Genomic DNA, 22,473 nt, shown 5'->3' on the forward strand with positions numbered 1-22,473 from the left:
CTTTTTCCTCTCTCTGCATCCAATTCAACCATCCACACTCGCTCTTTGTTTGTTGTCGTTGCCGTTGCCGTCGTTGCTACTGTAAGTAAGTTGGGTCCGTCTTCGTCTGCTGGCTGCTGCTGCTGCTGCTGCTGCTACGTGTACAACCGCCGTCACTATTGTCACCGCTGATCTGCCCGTCTCCTACTCCAACCGAAAGCCAAGGTTGCTCTCGCGTTCGTCCCATGGCGAGAAGCACCTCACTTCGCCCCCTTCCTCCGCCATATCACCTCCCCCCGCCTTCCCCAAGCTTCACTGTACCTGCTCGATTGTGCCTCTACCGAAATTCTTGCTCCTCGTCACATGGAGAAGCTCGAGAATTACGTCAGGCTACACAGATACCTTTGAGCTCCTAGTCCCAGCACTTTTTCTCCCCATCCATCCCACGGCCAATTCCCTGTCACCGTATGCTCTACCCCGCCGTCTGCGATTTCCCATCCTGTTTTTTCCCCCTCCTTCCACAATATTCTGCCTTCTACACCCCCCCGAGAGCCCGCCAGAATCTTCTCTTCGAGCTCTTTCACAGCCCGGTCGCGTTTACTGACACTCTTTCTCCCCAGTCCAACCTCATTCACCGCGAAACACCCAAACACTCGCCCGCAATGGCTCAAGCGATCAAGAGCGCCCTGCCTACTCACCTGAAGTCTCCTCTTGGAGGCCAGGGCAAGGCTGATGACGCCGAGTTCACCTCCCGCCACCACGGCAAGACGAGGTCTCACATGGTATATACTGCTCTCTGCTCCTCCCATCTTCTCACGCGGCCCCGGGCAGTGCCAATTGAAGTGTGACGACGGGGCTCTGCTTCTCTCACGAGGACGCCATGAAACGAATTGTGCAATGTGAGCACGAGTAGCTACTGGCTGCTTTGTGTCACTCTGCTCGCGTCATTGCCAATCACTTCTGTGCCTCTGGTCCGCCTGTCTCTAGTATGAGCAGTGCATCTTGCAAAGGCCTTTCAAGCCAGTGGCATAGCGAAACAAGCAGCAGGGCGTGGTTTTGCTCTCTGATGGATTCTAGCGATCTGAAGGACGATGCAAAACGCGCTTGGGTTGGGTCGGCTCGGCTCGCAACAGACTTCATGGCGTCTCAGGGGAAAACAACAAGCTGGCCGTAATTGCACACTGGCCCCGCCGCAGATCACTTGACGACAGCTTCATGGAGCCCCACCCAACAGGGGCCGCAATTATACCCAAAACCTACTTGCCAATGGAAGACTGACGATATCCCTCCAAGGCTTTCGAGAACACTTCCACCAGCGTCGCCGCTGCCCAGATGCGCAATGCTCTCACCACCCTCTCCGAGACAGTCACCGACCCCGAGCAGAAGAAGGTCAGTACTCATAATTGAAGCGCCTGTACAAGAACCGCCCAATGCTGACCCCTGCCGCAGCTCTTCGAGACCGAGATGGACAACTTCTTCGCCCTCTTCCGTCGCTACTTGAACGACAAGGCCAAGGGCAACGCCGTGTAGGTCTACAGCGGAAAAGAAGGACAAGCATCGAGCAGGCTAACGAACGATATACAGTGACTGGGACCGCATTGCTCCCCCCGCTCAGGGCCAGGTTGTTGACTACGAGGACCTCGCCAACTCCGAGTCCGTTCAGTTCCTCAACAAGCTTGCCGTCCTCAAGCTCAACGGTGGTCTCGGTACCTCCATGGGTTGCGTCGGCCCCAAGTCTGTCATTGAGGTTCGTGACGGCATGTCCTTCCTGGACCTGTCCGTCCGCCAGATCGAGTACCTCAACCGCACTTACGGCGTCAACGTTCCCTTCATCCTCATGAACTCGTTCAACACCAACGACGACACTGCTGCCATCATCAAGAAGTACGAGGGCCACAACGTCGACATCCTCACCTTCAACCAATCAAGATACCCCAGAATCCTCAAGGACTCGCTCCTCCCCGTCCCCAAGACGTACGACTCCGCCATCAGCGACTGGTACCCCCCTGGTCACGGTGACGTTTTCGAGTCTCTGTACAACTCTGGCATTCTCGACAAGCTCATCGAGCGTGGCATCGAGATTGTCTTCCTTTCCAACGTCGACAACCTGGGCGCCGTCGTCGATCTCCGCGTCCTCCAGCACATGGTCGAGACCGAGGCCGAATACATCATGGAGTTGACCAACAAGACCAAGGCCGACGTCAAGGGTGGTACCATTATCGACTACGAGGGCTCTGTCCGTCTCCTTGAGATCGCCCAGGTCCCCAAGGAGCACGTCAACGAGTTCAAGTCTATCAAGAAGTTCAAGTACTTCAACACCAACAACATCTGGCTCAACCTGAAGGCCATCAAGCGCGTCGTTGAGAACGATGAGCTTGAGATGGAGATCATCCCCAACGGCAAGACCATCCCCGGCGACAAGAAGGGCGAGTCCGACATCTCCATCATCCAGCTGGAGACCGCCGTCGGAGCTGCCATCCGTCACTTTAAGAACGCGCACGGTGTCAACGTTCCCCGTCGCCGCTTCTTGCCCGTCAAGACCTCCTCCGACCTGATGCTCGTCAAGTCTGACCTCTACACCGTCAAGCATGGCCAGCTTCAGATGAGCTCCAGCCGCTTCGGCGACGCCCCTCTCATCAAGCTGGGCAGCGACTTCAAGAAGGTCTCTGACTTCGCCAAGCACATCCCGTCCATCCCCAAGATCATCGAGCTGGACCACCTGACCATCACCGGTGCCGTCAACCTCGGCCGCGGCGTGACGCTCAAGGGCACTGTCATCATCGTCGCTACAGAGGGCAGCACCATCGACATCCCTCCTGGATCCATCCTCGAAAACGTGGTTGTCCAGGGTAGCTTGCGTCTGCTTGAGCACTAAATGGCTCTGGCGGGTTTGTGTATTTTGAGCATTTTACAGCAGAGGTCACGATGCGCGGTAAGCATCTTGGATGACATTCTGAAAACGCGATGGGATAATAGAAATAAAAACGTTCCCCAAAAAGGCGGCACACCTGCATGCCCGAGGCAGTAGCAGTATGAATTTGATAGCATTTTAATAGGCAGCACTGCGTGTTCATGCTCTTGACGGAATTTCTTTTCGGGCCATGTAGGCTGTATGTGATGTCAACGCGTGAGGTGTGATGCGAATACGACTGACACGGCAATGATGTCCAGGAAGGTTAGCGACTGCTGCCAGCCGTGCACCAGCCGGATTGCGACCGACCGTCTCCGGGTGGAGGCTGGCCTTTGGCCTACCTGGCTTGCAGTCCATATCAATCGGCGCCGACTAGCGGTGAGGGACGGGAAAAGGAACGAGGACGCGCGCGACTGCATGACGGGTCCCTGTCCCGGACCTGCGAAGGCGGGTAATATTGCATGACTTGGGGGGTCTGCCGGTTTCCGCGCCGCAGCATTTACAATCTCATGCGTTTTTGTGTTGAGAAGAGGCCCTGTTCTAACTTGTAAGTTTTCGTCCGGATTCGCCGACGGGGGGGGGGGGGGGGGCTGGATGATATATTAAGCCTCGAACAAAGACCTGATCAGGTCCCACCGGCTAATGCTGGGTGTGAGACCTTCATTCGCCGTCTCTTCCATTCTTTGACAACCGTGGATCACCCTGCAACCAGGAGGGCACCAACCTATTGGTCCCCCTTCTTAACTCGGGATCTCTTTTATGCTCGAGAACACACCAAATCCCTCTCTACCTTGTCAACTCCACCTCGTCTGCACACTAGCCCCAGCCCAATCGATCCTCTCTCTCCGCAACACCCGCGAACCAGTAGCGAACGAGAAATGGGTAGCCTCTACAAGTCGCCGGCCCTGCCGTACTGGCAGGTCAATGTGCCGCCGGAGAACCGGACCGAAGAGTGCCCGGAGGGCCTCCGCAATCTCTCCGCCAAGGACGTGGGGATCCTCAGCACGCCGGACGCCGAGTACGTCCCGCAGTCGTGGGAGACCGTGCGGCGCTTCGTCGCCACGAACCGGCTGGACCTGTTCCAGCGGGTGCCCTCGGAGCTGCGCCGGTACCGGCTCTTCATCCACCAGCTGATCCAAGAACACGGCAGCGTCATGAACTTCGTGCTGAGGCGCCGTCTGGGGTGGGAGGAGCCGTTGGTGTCCCAGGGGAAGCCGTTTGAGCTCGACGAGGATCTGAAGATTTTGGTGAATGATTGGCCGTACGGCATTGACGAACGGATTGTGCACCTCGTTGTCTGGACCAAGTTCGAGCTGGAAGAGGATCTGGCGACGGGTGATTTGACCGAGGTGGCGAGGGGTGAGATTGAGGCCTACGTGGACAGGACCTTCCGGTCGAGGACGAAGCCTGATTCGGTGAGTGCTTTGTATGTGGCCCGGGTGAGTCTCGGATGGCTAATTACTTTGTCAGGTCATCTGGTTCAAGAATTGGAGAAGTCTCAAGTCCGTCCATGCGGTCGAGCATTTCCACGTTATGCTCTTCGACCCGGATCCCGAATTCATCAAGGACATCACCAACGGAGATGTTCCGCAGTGCGAAAAGTTTCGTGCATGGTGAGGAGATGGGCATTAGAGCAAGGTTCAGGATCCGCAACGGCGGCGAGCAAACACGGTATCGCCGTCATTTTCAGCATTATTACGCACAGAGAGCACAAAACGAGGGAACAAAGATCTCGGTGGGGAAAAGTTCGTTTTGCTATGCGCGGGCACTGACGAGCTCTCTGTACTCGACGCGCGAGGCCTCGGCCATTGTAATGGCCGTCGGCTTTTCCATCGCCACTTTGATAACCCAGCCCGGTGCCTGCGAGGCAGAGGACGCGGCAACGCCTTTGATATCCTCGCGGATGCTCTGTGTAATGGCGGGGCCAAGGGCCTCGAGAGTCTCAAAGGACGAGTCTGATAGCGTCTTTGCCCCGGATAATGTTAGGTTATCATTCTGTAGACGGGCATAGGAGAATGTTTAAAACGACCAGGGATTAGAAATACAAGAGAGAAGAGATAGACTGACCTTTACAACAATAGACTCAATGCCGACGTACACGTCTTCGGACACGTCAAACTGCTCAATCTCCACGTCCGCCGCAAGAATCTGCCTTGCGAGTCTCTCATTGTCGTTTACACCAATAAGAGTGGGCACCCGCAGATCGTGAAGGCGAAGGCAAGAGCTGCGTACATCGACCGGTGACGGGCCCCCTTGGGGACTGAAGACGGCGGACGCTGACAGACTAACAGCGCTCCCGAGGAGAGACGCCTTGGGCATCGTGACGTTCAGGTTCATGAACCGAACCAGCGAGAGCCTATCCCGCAAGAAACCAACGCTTCCCTCCTCGGCAGGAACATACTGTCCATCGAGAGAGAGGCCGGTCAGATCGGCCCAGATCTGACCAACTGCGTCCCGGAGGCGAATATGTGAGGGCTTGCCGGCTGATTGTGCCTTCTTGTTGATGCCCCCAAGACTAGAGAGGATGGCCTTGGCGAGCAAGCCGTAATGCACTGTGTCGTCGCTGACACGGTCCGAGGAGGACGCGGCGTCAAAAGGGCTGGCCATGGACAGCTCCGCCGACACGCGGACCGGCTGCGACTTGTTCTCGCGGCCCCAGGCGTCGGTCCCGGCCTGGATGGTGCCCTGCAGGTCGCGGACGCGGATCACGGCGAAGGGCTCGCCGGCCTCGGCGCGGACTTGCCACGAGGAAGCTAGGCGAGGGGCTGCCATGGTGGGAATGAAGCAGTTGGACGGTCCTGCAGCGAATCTGACAGCGGCCGCTCCGAGTATTCAACCAGGTTGACGAGTGTTGTGACGAATGGATGTCTGTGAGAGGGAGTCGTTTGGTGCACACCAGAGATTTGTGTCTTGCGCACTGGGTACAAGCCCCTCTCAAAGCCTGTATGGGGCCCACCGCCGACCTTGGGTTTTGGTTGAGTGTAGTCCACAACGGTGAAGAACATCATGACTACAGCGCTCTCTGCTCGAGATTGGACAGTGAGCAACTACGACCAGGGCTGCACTGTTCGTGTCCCTACTAGGCATCGAGCCATTTGGTCGCACGGCTGGGAATCCAAACAATTACACGAATTCATTATTTTGGTTATTTGGCTGTCTCTGAACAGCTGTGCGGCATGACCTTTATAACACTCAAACCGCTCATAGCACGGCGTCTTCAACCCTAGATACCCAAGAACTTGCGCAAATCCTCCGTGTCACGGGCGGTCCATGCAATCTTGGCCTTGATGGAATCGGTAGACTGCGACAGCGCTCGAACGTAACCCTTCTTGTCCTTTGCGGCAAAGAACTTGTCGACTTGGTCCAGCTGCTCTTGCTTTGTGAGGCCACTGGTGCAGTAGCTAACGATACTACCGATCATGGAAGACTGGGCAGGGAACTTGGTGTAGATCTCGTCCCACCTCGTCTGCATCCAGTCGAACAGAGCCTCGATGCCACTCTTGCTAGACCGCAGGCTGCCGATGGGGATGTACACATCCTGATCGCGGATCTTGCCGCTCAGCAGCATATCCAAAGTACGTTGTCTGAGCTTAGGGTCACGAGCCTGTCCCAACGTGCGCAGGGCGCTGTTGCGTTCGTCGCTCGTCTCAGCGGTCTCGTAGTACTTGAGTACGGCATCGTACTACAGCATTTTGGTCAGTTGATGAATCGCAAGAAAAGGACAAGAAACTCACCTCCTTCTCGCCACCGTACTTCAGCACGATGGAGAACGCGGAGCTTCTGATGTTCGGGTGAATGGCGGTCCTGTCTCCAGCCGCAAACTTCTCAAACATCTCCCGCGCCGCGGCAAGAACCTTCTCGTCGCCGGCCATACCGGCCGCACCAAACATGAGGGCCTTGTACTGTTGCTCGACGTGGCCGTCAGCGCTGGAAAACTTCCAGCCTAGCTTGTGGGCCATGCCGCTGACAATGTTGCGCTGGAACTCGGTCAACTTGTCGACAACCTCCTCATCCTCGATCCATGCCATCTTGATGGACCCAAGGCGAGTGAGAATCTGGTCCCAAACCAGGTACTCTGCCTCGCCGGCGTTGCTCAGAGCCTTGAACAGACCCAGGCAAGAAGACGTCTTCTGGTAACCCGAAGTAGCCAGCGCACTGGTGTCAGCCACGATGCCAACTCTGTCTTGGACGGAGAGAAGCTCAGCAGCATTGCCAAGCTTCTCGAGTCTGTCAATGCCGTACTTTGTGCGGTAGAATCCGGTGGAGTCGGCGTTAATCTTGAAGAAGTCGGCGTCCGCGACCTCGAATTTGGCGTCGCGGGTCGTGAGCATCAAGTCCTTGTCAACACCGCCCTTGGTGCGGACATTGAGAGAAATGGGATAGAGGACCTTGTCCTCCTCGGGCTTGACATCTCCGGTAGTTAGGAAACGGTGCTGCTCCACGCTGATCGAGTTGCCCGTCTCGGTAACGGAAACGACAGGGTAACCAACATTCTGGGTCCAGATGTTCATGATGGAACCGACATCCTTGCCGCTGGCTTCACTGAGAGCTTGCCACAGGTCGTTTGTCGTGGCATTTCCCCACGCGTGTCGCTTGAGATACTTACGGACGCCCTCCATGAAGACATCCTCGCCCAGGAAGGCTGAAATCATGTGAACGACGCAGGAGCCCTTGGCGTAGCTGATGCTGTCAAAGATTTCATTAATCTCCTCGGCCTTGTGGACGGGAACTTCGATGGGGTGGCTGCTCCTGAGGCCATCGAGGCCAAGGGCCGCTTGAAGATCCTCCCTGACGAAAGACTCCTTGAGCTTCCACTCAGGGAAGAACGCGTTCAGAGAGTAGCGAGATGCAAACTCGGCGAATCCCTCGTTCAGCCACAAAGCGTGCCACCAGTCGGGAGACACAATATTTCCGAACCACTGGTGAGCAATCTCATGGGTGATGACGGTTGAGACACGCTCTTTGGCTGCGGCACCGCTCGTCTTGTCATCGAAAAGGACCTCGACAGTACGGTAGGTAACGAGACCCCAGTTTTCCATGGCTCCAGCGGCAAAGTCGGGAATGGCAACTTGGTCGAGTTTCGGCAAGGGGTAGGGGAGACCGAACGCCTTCTCGTAAAACTCCAAAGCCTTGACACCAATCTCCAGTGCGTAGCGTCCTCGCTCAATATCCTCGGAGGGAGGCGCGTAGACTCGAAGAGGCACCCGGAAGTCATTGTTCTCAATGTAGTTGAGTTCTCCGACGATGAAGGCAACGAGGTAGGTCGACATGACGGGGGACTTGTTGAAGCGAACGGCCTTCTTTCCCGCGGGCAGCTCCTTCTCTTCGGCAACGTCCATGTTGGACAGGCACGTCAGGTTCTTGTCGGCAACAAGGGTGACGGTAAACTCTGCCTTGAGCGCAGGTTCGTCAAAGCAGGGGAATGCCCGACGAGCATCGGTAGGTTCCATCTGACTGGTAGCTAGAATGCCCTTGGAGCCGTCAGGCTTGGGGTAGTATGAGCGGTAGAAGCCAGCCATCTTGTCGTTCAGTTCACCAACGAACTTGATTTCGAGAGTACCCTTGGCGCCCTTTGTAAGACGGTCCTTGAACTCGAAGGTGTGGGTCTGCTTGGGCTCGTCGTAGGTGATGACCGGGTCGCTGAGGCTCTTTTGCTGGCCTTCGGCCGACAGAGACAGGGCGGCATGCTTGACTTCAATGTCGAGAGTATTCAGGGACACGGTGTTTGAGTCTTGGGCAACGTCAAAGTCGATCTTGACGTGACCGTCGAATTTGAGCGTCTCAAAGTTGGGCTCGAGGGTCAGATCATAGTGGCGCGGGACGACGTTGGTGGGCAGCTGCTCTCTGGGGTAGTTCAGCGTGCCTGCGCCGGCAGCTTCTCCGTGCCTGCACATGTTTCGTTTGAATGAGCAGTGTCGTGTGGCGGCGAGGCGCTGGGGATTTTGGAGTCGAACCTTTCGTTTGGGAGGGGTAGCTCGGGAGGTGGAGGTTTGTTGCGCTGAGAATGCACTATATGTTCTCAACTGGTATGGTCTGTATCGCTCGTTGTTAGCCAATGAATACCTGCTGCGGTGTATGCTGCCGATGAGCAATCCAGCTGGAGAACCCACATGCGCGCAAGTGGCCGTCTGGTCGATGTGATGCGTGATGTCAAATCGACCGTACGTTTGGTTACGAAACGGAAAGCCATGAAGGAGGGGGCGGGGGCCAGAGCAACAAAAGAACGAAAGCGGTCAGTTCGGGCACCCAGCTACCTGAGGTAAGGTAAGCTATGCACGTCTAAGGAAGGTACATGTAACGCGGGGTCCAATTCCAGAGAGGGGAAGGGGGATAGAAAGCTTCCAGAGGCTCCAGTCTCAGCCATGGGGATGCGCCGATGCAGGCCGCGCTGCTCGCCCGGATGCGCAAATCCAAGACTCCCCACCTTCTGCCTCAGGTCACCGACCCGTGCTGCTCTCTGCTCCGCCCGAGTTCCACACCAAGCCGCGTCCACCCGATCCGGCCCACAGCCGTTCCGAGCGTCCATCCTCCCGGATTCTGCCCTGGTCCTCCCGTGACATTTTCCATGTCCGAACCAACAGCGCCGTTCGGAAAGTCGCCCGGGCGAAATCGAGAAAATGACCACGTGCGGCCATTGGCGTGGGAAAACATCCACAAGGATAAACATTTACCAGACAACCAAACACTTGAAGAATTGGTGTCCAGCGAGTAACTCCGCTGCCCACATTCACAACCTGGAGGCCCCCCAAAGGTATCATTAACTTTGCCTCTGTCCCAGTGGGCATGCCGGAATCGAGTGCACCAGGCATTCTACGACCAATGCTAGTGACCACTTCTGCGCGTTGAGCCAGCGGTGCTAGGCGTGCGCGTGCTAACTTTGGATGGCTGCCCGAAGCAACGATACTTTGCATGTCCATGCCTGAAAGTATCATGCAAGCAGTGTCTGTGTTGGGCTGTGTTTGTACAGTTGTGACCATCATGCGCCGGCAAAGGGCGTTGCGACATGGTTGGAATCGGGGCTTGCAGATGGGCTGGGTAGGCTGTGAGTCCGGAGAATCTCGGTCACACCATTTTATCAGACAGTGGTACATCTGGGAGATGGACGAATTTCTGCCGGTGATTCGGTCCAAAGACGGGAAATCTAGGCTGGATAGCCACCATCCCGGTTCAGCTGAGAGCGTGTTCCCCAGATATCGTGCATCCAAGGACAACCAGTGCGTATGAATGCAGCATTGGCGGACCCTAAAGAACGGGGCCAGCATTCAAAATACTGAACTTTAGATTGTAAGGCTGTTCGCAGATGCAAACGCATTTATGCTGTGTGTTTTTGTCTATCAGTTTCGGCTCGGTCGAAAGGACGGCCGAGTCGCGGGTAAAGGAAGTCATGTTGGTGGTGTTAGTCCAAGAGGAAACACGACTGACGTCCACTCCCCACGCCAAGGACCACTTCCCCGGGACAGAAAACAAACGTCATCCCACTTGGGCTTCAAAGAAAGAGGCCAAAAGTACCAATTCCCATACTATGACTTGCCTACAGATGTCTTACCCCGGCATTACTGGACGGGGTGACGGGGTCGGGATCCATGATCGGGAAGAACCGCATTAGCACCTGGCTATTCCGAGCAACATCCTCGGGATAATCCATGGCGGCCAGCGCGTCCCAGGCGTTTTGTGGAGTAAAACGACCGTTCACTGATGGGAATTGCCAATGAGCATCTCGTCGTTGGACCGGGGTCCGGGGAAAAGACGTCTTGAAGATCGGGAATCGGGACCTGGAGATTGTCGAAGACGCGCTTTTACGCATGAGGCCCAGATTGAGCCCACTGGACACCCGACAATGGATGGTTGCAAAGCCGTTGTGCAGACGACGTTGGTGTGGGCGGCCAATCAGACGATGGTTCTGACATAAGGGTGCCAATCGACAAGACACCCAATGGCAAAAGCTTTCTGCCACTGTTCGGGACCGAGGTTTTTTGACATGGAGACGCACGGGTGAAGCGAGATTTTGATGCTGGATCTGTGGCTGGGGACGAAAATAGATGAGGACCCAATGGCGAGAGACAACAGCGGAAACGTGTCTGGTCGCATTGGCAGGGCAGCAATTTCTAATGCGCGGTTTGTTGAGGAGCGGCCCTCACCAAAGAAGCCGTGGCAGTCGTCGTGTTTGCTGGGTGGTGGTGCTAAGAATGGTACCATGAAACGAAGCTGTTTTGTGGTCGTTCTTGGCCTGTTTGGAGCTCCAGACCCATGTAGCGCTTTAGCAGGGCCGATGCCCCGCCTTCTCTAGGGTCCGGCTGCCAACGAGCAATTGGACGATGTCGAGATACCCACCAAAAAGAAGGTGCGAGCAACAATGCAGCCCGGGGCTGAGGAGGTGGTGTACCTCAGGTAGGTAAGGCATGATACCTCTTTGCAGGTACCTACAGTACCTACAGTACCTACCTTTCTACCTACCGGATGGACTGCACCCTGACCTGACCGGGGCTGGGCTGGACAGGGAATACCTACACGCTCTGGGCTCACCTCACCTCAGGTAGGCAAGGTGGGGTGGGAAGGGAAAGACCCCTCCAAAACACTGAACACTCCTCTGCCACCTTCGTCCCCTTCCCCTCGACTGCTTTGGCACAACCATCCCTCTCCTCCATCACTGCAGCCTCATTTTTGCACACCAACTCAATTGCTGAGGTACATTTCGCGGCTTCTTCATCCTAAAACCACCCAAGTAAGTCGTGTTCCATCCACGTCCAAGCCCCCTCTATCAAACCAGCTGCCCCGCCATGTCAAAGCTGTATGCCGTTGGCCGTGAAGCTTGCGAGAAAATCACCCCACCATGCCATCCCACCCTGAGGCAATTGTTTTGTCCGGTCAAGGAGCACTCGCAAGCTTAGCAATTTCCCCGAATCGGTCCTATCATTGCCATTTGTTGACTCACCCACTTGTCTTTTTCCTGCCCCCTGCAATATAAAGCCTTCTCCTCCCCCCAAACTGTCGACTAACATCTCTCCTCTCCTTCCGCTAGGAATCATACACTACACATATCATCACCATGGCCATCACCAAGATCCACGCTCGCTACGTCTACGACTCTCGTGGCAACCCCACCGTCGAGGTTGACGTCGTCACCGAGACCGGCCTTCACCGTGCCATCGTCCCTTCCGGTGCTTCCACTGGTACGTCGTCGTCCCCGCCGTTTTCCCTCCCCCGGTTCATCATACCCCAAGAAGAGATGGAAGTGATCAAAGGCTGATGGTATCCATTGAACAGGCCAGCACGAGGCTTGCGAGCTCCGCGATGGTGACAAGACCAAGTGGGGTGGCAAGGGTGTCACCAAGGCCGTCGACAACGTCAACAGCATCATTGCCCCCGCCCTGATCAAGGAGAACCTTGATGTCAAGGACCAGACCAAGGTCGACAAGTTCCTCATCGACCTCGACGGAACCCCCAACAAGACCAAGCTCGGCGCCAACGCCATCCTCGGTGTCTCCCTGGCTGTTGCCAAGGCTGGTGCTGCTGAGAAGGTTGGTCTCGTCATAATATCGTGTGCTTTGCCTCGTCTGACCGTCTCTAGGGTGTCCCTCTGTACGCCCATGTCTCCGACCTGGCCGGAACCAAGAAGCCTTTCGTCCTGCCCGTTCCCTTCATGAACGTCCTCAACGGAGGCTCCCACGCTGGTGGCCGTCTGGCCTTCCAGGAGTTCATGATCGTCCCCTCGTAAGTTTGACTTGAGAGCTCTGAACAGGCGAGGATGTGATCTCCGGCTGACATGTACTGCCCAGTGACGCTCCCTCCTTCTCTGAGGCCATGCGCCAGGGTGCCGAGGTTTACCAGCAGCTCAAGAGCCTGGCCAAGAAGAAGTACGGCCAGTCCGCCGGCAACGTCGGTGACGAGGGTGGTGTTGCCCCCGATATCCAGACTGCCCAGGAGGCTCTTGACCTCATCACCGATGCCATTGAGAAGGCTGGCTACACTGGCAAGATGAACATTGCCATGGACGTTGCCTCCTCTGAGTTCTACAAGGAGGACGCCAAGAAGTACGACCTGGACTTCAAGAACCCCGAGAGCGACCCTACCAAGTGGATCACCTACGAGGAGCTCGCGGCTCTGTACTCGGATCTCTGCAAGAAGTACCCCATCGTCAGCATTGAGGACCCCTTCGCCGAGGACGACTGGGAGGCCTGGAGCTACTTCTACAAGACCCAGGACATCCAGATTGTCGGTGATGACTTGACCGTCACCAACCCCCTCCGCATCAAGAAGGCCATTGAGCTCAAGTCCGCCAACGCTCTCCTGCTCAAGGTCAACCAGATCGGAACCCTGACCGAGTCCATCCAGGCCGCCAAGGACTCCTACGCCGACGGCTGGGGTGTCATGGTTTCTCACCGTTCCGGTGAGACTGAGGATGTCACCATCTCCGACATCGTCGTCGGTATCCGCGCTGGCCAGATCAAGACCGGTGCGCCTGCCCGTTCCGAGCGTCTTGCCAAGCTCAACCAGATCCTCCGCATCGAGGAGGAGCTTGGCAGCAACGCCGTCTACGCCGGTACCAACTTCCGCAAGGCTGTCCAGCTGTGAGCTGGGTCAGTTTTTCCTGACATGAATACCAAAACCGAAACCTAATTCCTTCATTCAATATGCCTTGGGGGATGGGATAAAAATTGATGAGACATGCCTGGCGCTGAAAGAAAGACGCGAGGGATGGATGGGAGCACCGATGATGAAACTCGTAGCTTACCGTACCTACCTAACTTGAATGATAAAAGTACAATTTCCCCAATCAAGCAATGCATAATTGTCGATGTGCAAGACAACGTCGCCTCCGCATCTGGCCAGGGGATGTCCATGGAGAGCGGCAAGCTGGCAACACGTGAAGTCGGGCAACCCCGCCAGTCGCTCACCGCAAGATAGGCGCAGTATGCGGCGCTTCAGCATCGGCGGTCCTTTGGTATGGGCAGGTTAAGGTCGCCTTAGGTAATACTGCGCTCCAATCTCGATCGTCCCTTTCCAGCTAGCATGTACTGCAGTGGAGCACGACAGAGGATGAGATGGAGCACAGGGCAGCCGCCAACTCAGCTTGTGGACCAGCAAGTCGAGCTTCAGGCTGTGTGGTGCAAGGTGAGCCATGTCGCAGCGAGAAAGTTGTGGCAGACATCCTCTTAGGCCGTGTGGCCTTGAATTGCCAGGACGAAAAGTTGGCATTAGCATTCGTATCGTGGAGTGTCAGCCAATGCCGGTTCGGTTACCTTGTATCGTCGAGAGGGGGGACGGAATGCGTACCGCAGTAAAGAAAATCCTTGGCAAAAGCACAAGACCGCACTGCTGGGCCACAACTGGTGCACGCCTAGGTAGGATGGAAAGGACGAGACAGTCCGGACTTGACAGGGGTTCGCGTGGCGTGGCATTGCGCTGAGCGTTTGTCGTCATTCATGAAACTCCAGACCAGACGATGAGAGAGACAAAATGTTCCAAGCGTTCTTATTATTAGGTTCCCTGCGAAGATCAGCCAACCTACAAGTCTTCAATTGACTTCGGGCCGTCAAACACATGACATCTTTACTCCTCATTCCCTCGCGCCAAGGTCTGAGGCTCATCCATTCCCTTCCCTTGATGAATGCAAAGCACAGAGTCTTCCCTACGTTGTTGGTCTTTACCTCACCTCGCCTGGCCTGACATATCGCCTACCCCCAGACCACCTTGTCGGGCTCCCGCGCGAGCGTGCGCTTGCATTCAAACAAAAACGCAGGCGTGCTATCTCTTAGCGTCCCGCTGGGGTCGTGGAGACGAGACGCCCCCTGTCCTGCCGAAGCGTACCCACGTCTATCCTTCCATCCTCCATCTATATCAATATTGTTCTCCGCCGACCAGCAACGTCGACCGTATCGTCCCCTTGCTGCAGAGTCCAGACTGTCGGAAGAAACACTTGCATTGCTGAATGCCTTGCCAGACATAAACCCCTTCGTTACCTAGCCATCTCGGAGCCCGAGCCACACCGTTCGGACTGCGGCCGACCCGCGTGGGGGTTTCTCCTGCTTGCCACTCAGTGTCTACCACCTCCTGGGTCCGGCCCGGTCCGGTGTCTCTGACCAAGCGACTGGCCGACTTGGTTTTCTCGCCGTCCTCGCCGGCCTCACCTGTCAAACATCCTTTGCTTCAACCATTACGTACGCATATCTTTGCTGCACCGCACCCCTGGCTAGGCGCGTTACATCCCGTTCCCCGAGCATTCTCGCCTTGCCTACCATACCCTCGCCGCCGGGTTCACATATTAGCGAGAAACTACTATGTCCGACCGTGGCCGCCGGACGCGTCTTCAGCTTCCGGAAGAACGGCCGCTTCTGCAACGGAACCGCCCTAGTCATGCTTCTCAGTTTCAAGTACCGCTCTATGGCTGCATGACCACCCCTCACAATCATCTGCCTGTGTACACCAATATCCACCGCATCAGGAGAGACATCATATCCATTGTTGAGGACTACCTCAGCTTGGAGCAGCTCCGCGACGTGAGAATCAACATTGCCGTTGTCCGTCCGCTAGTTGACAAACTCTATGAGCTTGATGACATATCCATAGGTGAGTCCAACTCGATGTCTCCGCGTGCCATCTTCACATGCCTCTCAGGGGATGAAAAGCACACCTTGGCTGTCATCACTTTCCTTCCTTGACTTGGCTAACTTGTTTCGACATCAGTTTATTGCTTGCTTGTCAACCGCGCTCAGTTTCTCCATGAGCAGTCACATCTCAACAGCCGTCAAAATGTCAACTACAGTCGTGCAACGCTGTGTGAGCTCGTGGCAACGCGTATCTTGAGACGCTTCAGCGAGGACAATGACGGCCCAGAGGGTCTCGTCTTGCTATCGCACATTTTGGTCGCCGGATTCGAACCCTTTCAGAATGCTCCGGCTGGGATTCGCGAGGCAGCCTCGACTGAGACTTATCGGTCTTACAATCGCATGCTGCCATCGCTGGAAATTGCTATCTTGACTGAGAGTAAACACTTCCTCAGCGCCACCCCTTGTCAGAAAGTGTGAGTATTCTTTTGCTCGTCGGGCCTTGAAAGAGTCTAATCCGTCCCCCAAGCGTCGATGCCATCTACGAAGGCCGGATCGTCTACACCCCTTCCAGCTTCATGGACATCATTCCAGATCATTACAAGCTGAAGCCTATCTCGCTGTACAATCCACGAGAGGGGCCTCTGCTCGACCAATATCGGCTGCTGGTGCCTCGCACAAGAAACATTCTCGAGGTCTTCCAGTTTATGGTTCTGCTTGCCCTCTACCTTTCTGTAATGGCTGAGCGCAATCCCGAACATTTCACTCTTTTGGAGGGGTGCTTCGCCGTCTTTGCATTTGGATGGTCTCTTGACCAGTTCGCGACTATTTTGGAACACGGATGGTACGTGGACGACCCATGGGAACAGAATGTTGTTGCTGACTTTCAGACAGGCACGTTTACACCCAAAACTTGTGGTCCTTCCTCGACGTGGGCTTCATCGGTCTTTACGCCATATATGCGGTTCTTCGCATCCATGGCGGCCGTACTGGCGAGCTGGTGCTGAAGCAACAGGCGCTCGACGTGCTAGCCATGGGTGCCCCCGTTCTAGTGCCGCGGCTTGCTTTTAACCTGCTTTCAGACAACCTCGTCTTCCTTTCTCTACGCTCCATGATGTCGGACTTTGTTCTCTTGACATTCTTATCAGCTTGGTGTTTTGGAGGGTTCCTCCTGTCACTTCTATGGCTCGGCGAGGGCCCGCCTGGAGAAGGCGAGCATGCTCCTGTGTAAGCCAGCCTTACCAACGCTGTATCAACATGCATACTGACATACTCGGGGTAGTCTGATTGGCAAGTGGATGTTGTGGATCTGGTTCGGGCTCGACGGCACCGGCATATCGCGATCGGTAAGTTTTCTGACGTGCTCCGGACGACATCGATTGACTCACGACATAGGCCGACTTTCACCCCCTGTTGGGTCCAGTCTTGATGGTAGCATTTGCGTTTTTGGGAAACACTCTCTTCCTCACGATTCTCGTATCGATGCTTTCCAACACCTTCAGCACAATCGTCAAGAACGCAACAGCAGAAATTCAGTTTCGGAAAGCTGTGTTAACGTTGGAGGGAGTGAAGGGCGATGCTATTTTCGCCTACCAGCCTCCCTTCAACATTTTGGCCGTATTTCTTCTGCTTCCGTTGAAATTCGTCCTCGGCCCGCGATGGTTTCACAAGATACACGTAGCGAGCGTCAGACTGGTCAACCTCCCGCTGCTACTCATCATCGCTGTGGCAGAACGCCGAATCTTGTGGCCTCCCCCGCCGCCGGAGAAGACCAAGGGCGGCGGGGCCTTGACACTGTACCCCAGGGTCAAGCAATGGTTCTGGGAGAAGTGGCGCATAACGGCCCATCGCGACATAAGAGCCGTGTTTGACCTGCCGCCCCCCGACTCCGTGGAAGAGGAAATCGCTGTGGACGACGACTTTACGCACCACATGATCCGACGCCAATTCACGAGGACGATCACGAATGACACGATGCGCAAAAAGTCGCCTCTTAGGAGAGACTCGATGTTTCCAGGGGTCTCGTCGAAGCTGCGAGGATCCTTTACGGGCAGCGAAGACATGCACGACGTTAACAGCAGGTTGGAGGCGCTGGAGCAGACGACATCCAGAATCGAGAGTCTGTTGACACGCATGGTGGGATCTGATGACTACTCGGATAAGAACTTTGGCACCGGGGAGAGCAGCACTCTCCGTGATATGGATGCCTCATTGACCCAGTCACCTCAGTAAGCTGGGCTCTGGAAGCACCCGGCTGTTGGTGTGCTCTGGCACCGACCAACCTTCCGTGGGAGCAGTTGTATTGTGAGAATGAGTAGGAAATAACCGCAACTTCGTGAAACATTTATTCCATATGACATCATGTGCACGGCTGCGTATATCTTGTGCTTCCAAGTTAGAGCTAAAAAGTCACTCAGTTGCGGCGATTCGTCCGGAAAGGCTGGTGGAGGCTTCAAGATCGGCTCCTGCCATTCACTGCCACGGTGTAGCTAGACCTTTCTCACCTCGCTCATATAGCTGACGGGGCACTTTGTATCCAAACCAAGCGCAACCTTGAAAAACCCACCTACCCAGGCTGATGCGCCACGTTCCTAGACAGCGAACCTACCCAAGAAGAATGTGCGAAGTTTTCATCTACAAGCACGTCGAGTGCAAGTGCATCTGGGGTGAGATTGCAGTCTCCTGCGGACCCGGAATGGGCTACACGACATGCGGCCAGTTCGGAAGTGGCATCGCGAAAAAGCCTCTGCGAATGCAGCTCGCCAACCTGCGGCCGTGCCCCAAACATGACCTCCTCGGACTCTACGACCGCAACCAGATTCGGATGATTAAGAAGATTACCAACGGCATCAAATTTGGCACGGGCCCCAACAAGCAGGATGCGGGCATCGAATGCGCCTGCGCCATCATGTGAGGAGGCCGAAACCGAGGGTTGCGGGCAGGGACAGAGAGCATGGAGGTAAGGAAAGAAGATGGCGGCTGGGGCCGAATTTTGCGAGCTGACGGGTAATTGAGCAGGGCCAAGACCCGATGACGACGTCTGGCGACTTTAATAGATGGAGAGGTTCACATTATCCGGGTTGGCAAGGGATAAGGGACGCAGTATGCAGTAGACGGCGTTGGGGGCCAGTTGGGGTGCTTGCGGACCCAGTCTATCGGAGGAGCTAGACCGAGGGGGGGTCGAGGAGCGCCGAACAAGCGGCATGATCCCGTCCAGATTCACAGCTTTGCACATCCCGAGTCATGAAATTAACATTTCTACTTGAGTAAGATTGCAGGCTGAACTGGTGATCTACCTTCCCAAGGACTTGGACAGCAGACCGCTGCGAGCAATGCTATGTAAACAGACACACTGGGAAGCCATGTCCGCAGTACCCGAGGTACTACCTCATCCACTGCGTACACTAGCTAGGTATTACCTTAGTGGACCGCAGCTGGGGTTCACCGCCCGAACTCTTCTCCCCCACACGCTGTAGCTTTTCCCTGATTCACCCCGCGCTGTCTTTTTGCATCGTGCGGGGGAGAACGAAACGAACCGTCTGAACTCAATCACAGCAGTATCCATCCCCCTTTTCTTCTCTGCTCCGGTCGCCTGCTCGCCATCGACCTAGGTGCCCTGACGGCTGCAAAAGGCTAATGAACCCTTCTCCATGTTGATTGGCCCGTCAACTGATTTAACATAGCTTTAGGCTCAGGGCATGTAAATCAAGAGCTGCTCGGGTCATGTTCAACCCAACTCTGGGCTGTTTTCTTTCTCGTCCAAGCCTCTCCCCTCCCCGCTAGCGCCAATTTCTCCGCACGTCGCGGTTTAGACTCCAAATGAAGGGTCACACTCTTGACGGGTCCATCTGGACTTATTTCGACTGATGTCCGTACCTGCTTCCAGGGCTCTCCACTCCAAGCCCATGGATGAATATCGAGTGCCCCTTTAGCCTGAATGCGATAGTGGCATTACCACTGTCTGCCCCGGTCGGGAATGCCCCGATGCCGGGTTCCGGGAGTCGTTCGCTGCGAGTTCGCAGATCTGGATAGCTACCCATGACGCGCTTGGAGCTGGCTTTATAACACCATGCCACCCTGAGTTGCCACGGGAGCTTGGTAGAGCAAGCGCTTCTCCAACTGGCTTTCTTCTCCAGCGGCACCAACCATGCGGACGTCTCTTCTCCTCGCGTCCATCGTCGGCCTCGTTGTCGCCGAGGATGGCCTCGACGGTTGGCTGCGCTACGCCAGACTCCCCGAGTCGGCAGGCGCAGCCAACGCCCTTCTTCCTTCTGCCGTAGTTGGACTCAACGCCACGGAGAACGGTCCGATTTCTTCTGCCCTTTCCGAGCTGCAAAAGGGGTACAAAGGCATTCTCGGCAAGGAGGTCACAGTTGGCAGCGATGCTTGCAATGGTTCTTCTATCGTCGTGGCCACCCTCGACACCTACGTTGCGGCCTGCGGTGCCGACAGTGTCACAGCGGACCTCGTCGAAGATGGCTTCTGGCTGAGCGTCAAGGGCGACTCGGTCAAGATTCTAGGTCAGAATGAGAGGGGCGCCTTGTACGGTGCCTTTGAGTACTTGAGCTTGCTTGCTCAAGGCAACTTCAGTGAGGTTGCGTACGCGACCAACCCGTCTGCAAAGATTCGCTGGGCCAACCAGTGGGATAACATGGATGGCACCGGAACTCACGGCAGCATCGAGCGTGGTGTAAGTTCCTCTGTCTCATGAATCACTGTCCGTCAGCACTCCCATGCTAACTTTCGCAGTACGGAGGAGTCTCCATCTTCTTCGAAAACCTCAAGGTTGTTACCGACATGACCCGCGTCTCTCAATACGGCCGCCTCCTAGCCTCAGCCAAAATCAACGGCATTATCGTAAATAACGTCAACGCCAACCCCATCCTCCTGTCCTCGGAGAACATGGACGGCTTGAAGAGAATTGCCGATGCCTTCAGGCCCTGGGGCGTCCAAATTGGCATCTCGATGAACTTTGCTTCCCCGCAAACCTTTGGTAACCTCACGACGTTCGATCCCCTCGACGAGACTGTCATTGCGTGGTGGGGCAACATTACCGAGCAGCTCTACTCGCGCATCCCAGACATGTGCGGATACCTCGTCAAGGCCAATTCCGAGGGCCAGCCTGGCCCCATAACATACAACAGAACCCTCGCGGACGGTGCCAACCTCTTTGCCAGGGAGCTGAAGAACCATGGCTTCAAGCAGGGCATCGTCATGTTTCGTGCCTTTGTCTACGATCAACTGAATTGGACAGACTGGCACGCGGACCGAGCAAACGCGGCTGTGGAATTCTTCAAGGAGCTGGACGGCAAGTTCGACGACAATGTCGTTGTACAGATCAAGTATGGCCCCATCGACTTCCAAGTCCGTGAGCCTGTGTCGCCTCTCTTTGCCAACCTGGAGCACACCAACATGGCTATCGAGCTGCAGATTTCGCAGGAATACCTCGGGCAACAGGATCATCTCGTTTACCTCCCTCCTCTGTGGAAGACCATCCTGGACTTCGATCTGCGCATCGGAGGGCAGCCCTCCGTGATGCACGACATTCTCTCGGGCAAGCGCTTCAACAAGACCCTCACCGGATATGCTGGTGTTGTCAATGTCGGTGCCAACTCTACTTGGCTGGGTAGTCACCTCGCCATGTCAAACCTCTATGCTTACGGCCGACTAGCGTGGAACCCGACTGATGATGTTACCACCATTGTTGAGGACTGGACCCGTCTAACCTTCGGTCTGGACCCCACCGTCATCGACACCATCACCAAGATGTCCATGGAGAGTTGGCATGCGTACGAGAGCTACAGCGGCAACCTGGGAATCCAGACGCTGACCGATATTCTGTACGCTCATTATGGGCCGTCGCCTAGGTGAGTCTTTCCTCGTGCCAGCCTCCTGCTTTACCAGTGCTGTATTCACTAACCTTATCTATAGATCTCAGGACAACAACGGCTGGGGCCAGTGGACCAGAGCGGACGGATTCAGCGTCGGCATGGACCGAACAGTCAAGAATGGCACTGGTAACGCTGGACAGTACCCGACAGAGGTGGCGGAGATGTATGAGAACATTGACACCACACCGGACGACCTCCTCCTCTGGTTCCACCACGTCCCCTACACTCACGTGCTCAAGAGCGGAAAGACCGTCATCCAGCACTTTTATGATGCACACTACGACGGCGCTGCCACTGCTCAGACGTTTGTATCCATGTGGGAGTCTCTCAAGGACCAGATTGATGCCGAGCGCTACGAGCATATCCTCTTCAAGCTCAAGTATCAAGCAGGGCACTCCATTGTGTGGCGTGATGCTATCAACAACTTCTACTGGAACAAGTCCGGCATTGCCGATGAGGCGGGCCGTGTGGGCAACTACAAGTACCGCATCGAGGCCGAGAGCATGACTTTGGACGGATACAAGGTTGTGGATGTTGACCCCTTCGAGACGGCGTCCGGCTACAAGGTCATTGTCACCAGCTCCAACACGACTGCCGGAACTGCTACAGCCGTCGTCGACTTTGAGCCTGGAACTTACACTCTTGCTATCAATTACTTTGACGTCATCAGGGGCAAATGCTCGTTTGTTGCCTATATCAACGACCAAGTCGTTGGCCAGTGGAGGGGAGACGGGGAGGAGAAGCTGGGTCACTGGCCATCGGAGTACCTGGATGGACATTCAGCCATCCGTATCAACTTCCCCGGGGTCAAGATTGAGAAGGGAGACACTCTCAAGATTGTCGGAACTCCAGACGGGCCAGAGGTGGCCCCTCTAGACTACGTGAGCTTCTTGCCCGATGGTATCATCGATTAGAAGCGATTTTCGCCTATCTATGGCGTCAGTTCTCTTGTTGAAATTCTTTGTATATATTTAAAACTCAACATTTCAATGAATATAAAACTTCAAAATTAATTATGGCGCTTCGTAACAAAGTGATTACAGTTGGCGATTTCCATCTTGGGGCATCAAACCATATACAGTCAAAACCCCACATTTTGGTAGACCAAGATTTGACACAAACTAGGCTTTTTTTCAACCCGCTGAAC

At 55.4% G+C, this 22,473-nt stretch overlaps 7 protein-coding genes across 7 annotated transcripts; 5 read left to right on the plus strand and 2 right to left on the minus strand.

Annotated features, from left to right (window-relative positions):
- Window positions 1-641: 641 nt before the first annotated feature.
- fyu1 (putative UTP--glucose-1-phosphate uridylyltransferase) lies at window positions 642-2,854 on the plus strand (the record flags this gene model as incomplete). Its single annotated transcript, XM_037316364.1, has 4 exons — window positions 642-761; window positions 1,273-1,368; window positions 1,429-1,505; window positions 1,564-2,854. The coding sequence occupies 4 exons, from the start codon at window positions 642-644 to the stop codon at window positions 2,852-2,854; spliced, it is 1,584 nt and encodes a 527-aa protein (XP_037185594.1).
- Window positions 2,855-3,768: 914 nt separating this feature from the next.
- On the plus strand, window positions 3,769-4,507 carry GIG1-0 (N-acetylglucosamine-induced protein 1; the record flags this gene model as incomplete). The annotated part of the gene is made up of 2 exons (XM_037316365.1): window positions 3,769-4,305; window positions 4,361-4,507. 2 exons carry the CDS (start codon window positions 3,769-3,771, stop codon window positions 4,505-4,507), a joined length of 684 nt encoding a protein of 227 aa, XP_037185597.1.
- A 138-nt stretch (window positions 4,508-4,645) lies between these two features.
- On the minus strand, window positions 4,646-5,662 carry CGCA056_v001105 (uncharacterized protein; the record flags this gene model as incomplete). Its single annotated transcript, XM_037316366.1, has 2 exons — window positions 4,646-4,885; window positions 4,958-5,662. The coding sequence occupies 2 exons, from the start codon at window positions 5,660-5,662 to the stop codon at window positions 4,646-4,648; spliced, it is 945 nt and encodes a 314-aa protein (XP_037185596.1).
- Window positions 5,663-6,113: 451 nt separating this feature from the next.
- On the minus strand, window positions 6,114-8,784 carry CGCA056_v001106 (Aminopeptidase 2; the record flags this gene model as incomplete). The annotated part of the gene is made up of 2 exons (XM_037316367.1): window positions 6,114-6,572; window positions 6,625-8,784. 2 exons carry the CDS (start codon window positions 8,782-8,784, stop codon window positions 6,114-6,116), a joined length of 2,619 nt encoding a protein of 872 aa, XP_037185599.1.
- Window positions 8,785-11,936: 3,152 nt separating this feature from the next.
- Window positions 11,937-13,462, plus strand: emp-7 (Enolase; the record flags this gene model as incomplete). Its single annotated transcript, XM_037316368.1, has 4 exons — window positions 11,937-12,060; window positions 12,155-12,408; window positions 12,459-12,601; window positions 12,667-13,462. 4 exons carry the CDS (start codon window positions 11,937-11,939, stop codon window positions 13,460-13,462), a joined length of 1,317 nt encoding a protein of 438 aa, XP_037185598.1.
- Window positions 13,463-15,168: 1,706 nt separating this feature from the next.
- Window positions 15,169-18,349, plus strand: CGCA056_v001108 (Calcium channel YVC1; the record flags this gene model as incomplete). Its single annotated transcript, XM_037316369.1, has 7 exons — window positions 15,169-15,457; window positions 15,575-15,911; window positions 15,965-16,279; window positions 16,330-16,662; window positions 16,718-16,781; window positions 16,831-17,663; window positions 18,031-18,349. The coding sequence occupies 7 exons, from the start codon at window positions 15,169-15,171 to the stop codon at window positions 18,347-18,349; spliced, it is 2,490 nt and encodes an 829-aa protein (XP_037185601.1).
- Window positions 18,350-19,582: 1,233 nt separating this feature from the next.
- aguA (putative alpha-glucuronidase A) lies at window positions 19,583-22,240 on the plus strand (the record flags this gene model as incomplete). The annotated part of the gene is made up of 3 exons (XM_037316370.1): window positions 19,583-20,125; window positions 20,185-21,302; window positions 21,367-22,240. The coding sequence occupies 3 exons, from the start codon at window positions 19,583-19,585 to the stop codon at window positions 22,238-22,240; spliced, it is 2,535 nt and encodes an 844-aa protein (XP_037185600.1).
- Window positions 22,241-22,473: the final 233 nt, after the last annotated feature.

The sequence above is a fragment of the Colletotrichum aenigma genome, assembly GCF_013390185.1.
Source record: "Colletotrichum aenigma strain Cg56 chromosome Unknown KSG_Cg56_contig01, whole genome shotgun sequence".
NCBI classification, from domain to species: Eukaryota; Fungi; Ascomycota; class Sordariomycetes; order Glomerellales; family Glomerellaceae; genus Colletotrichum; species Colletotrichum aenigma.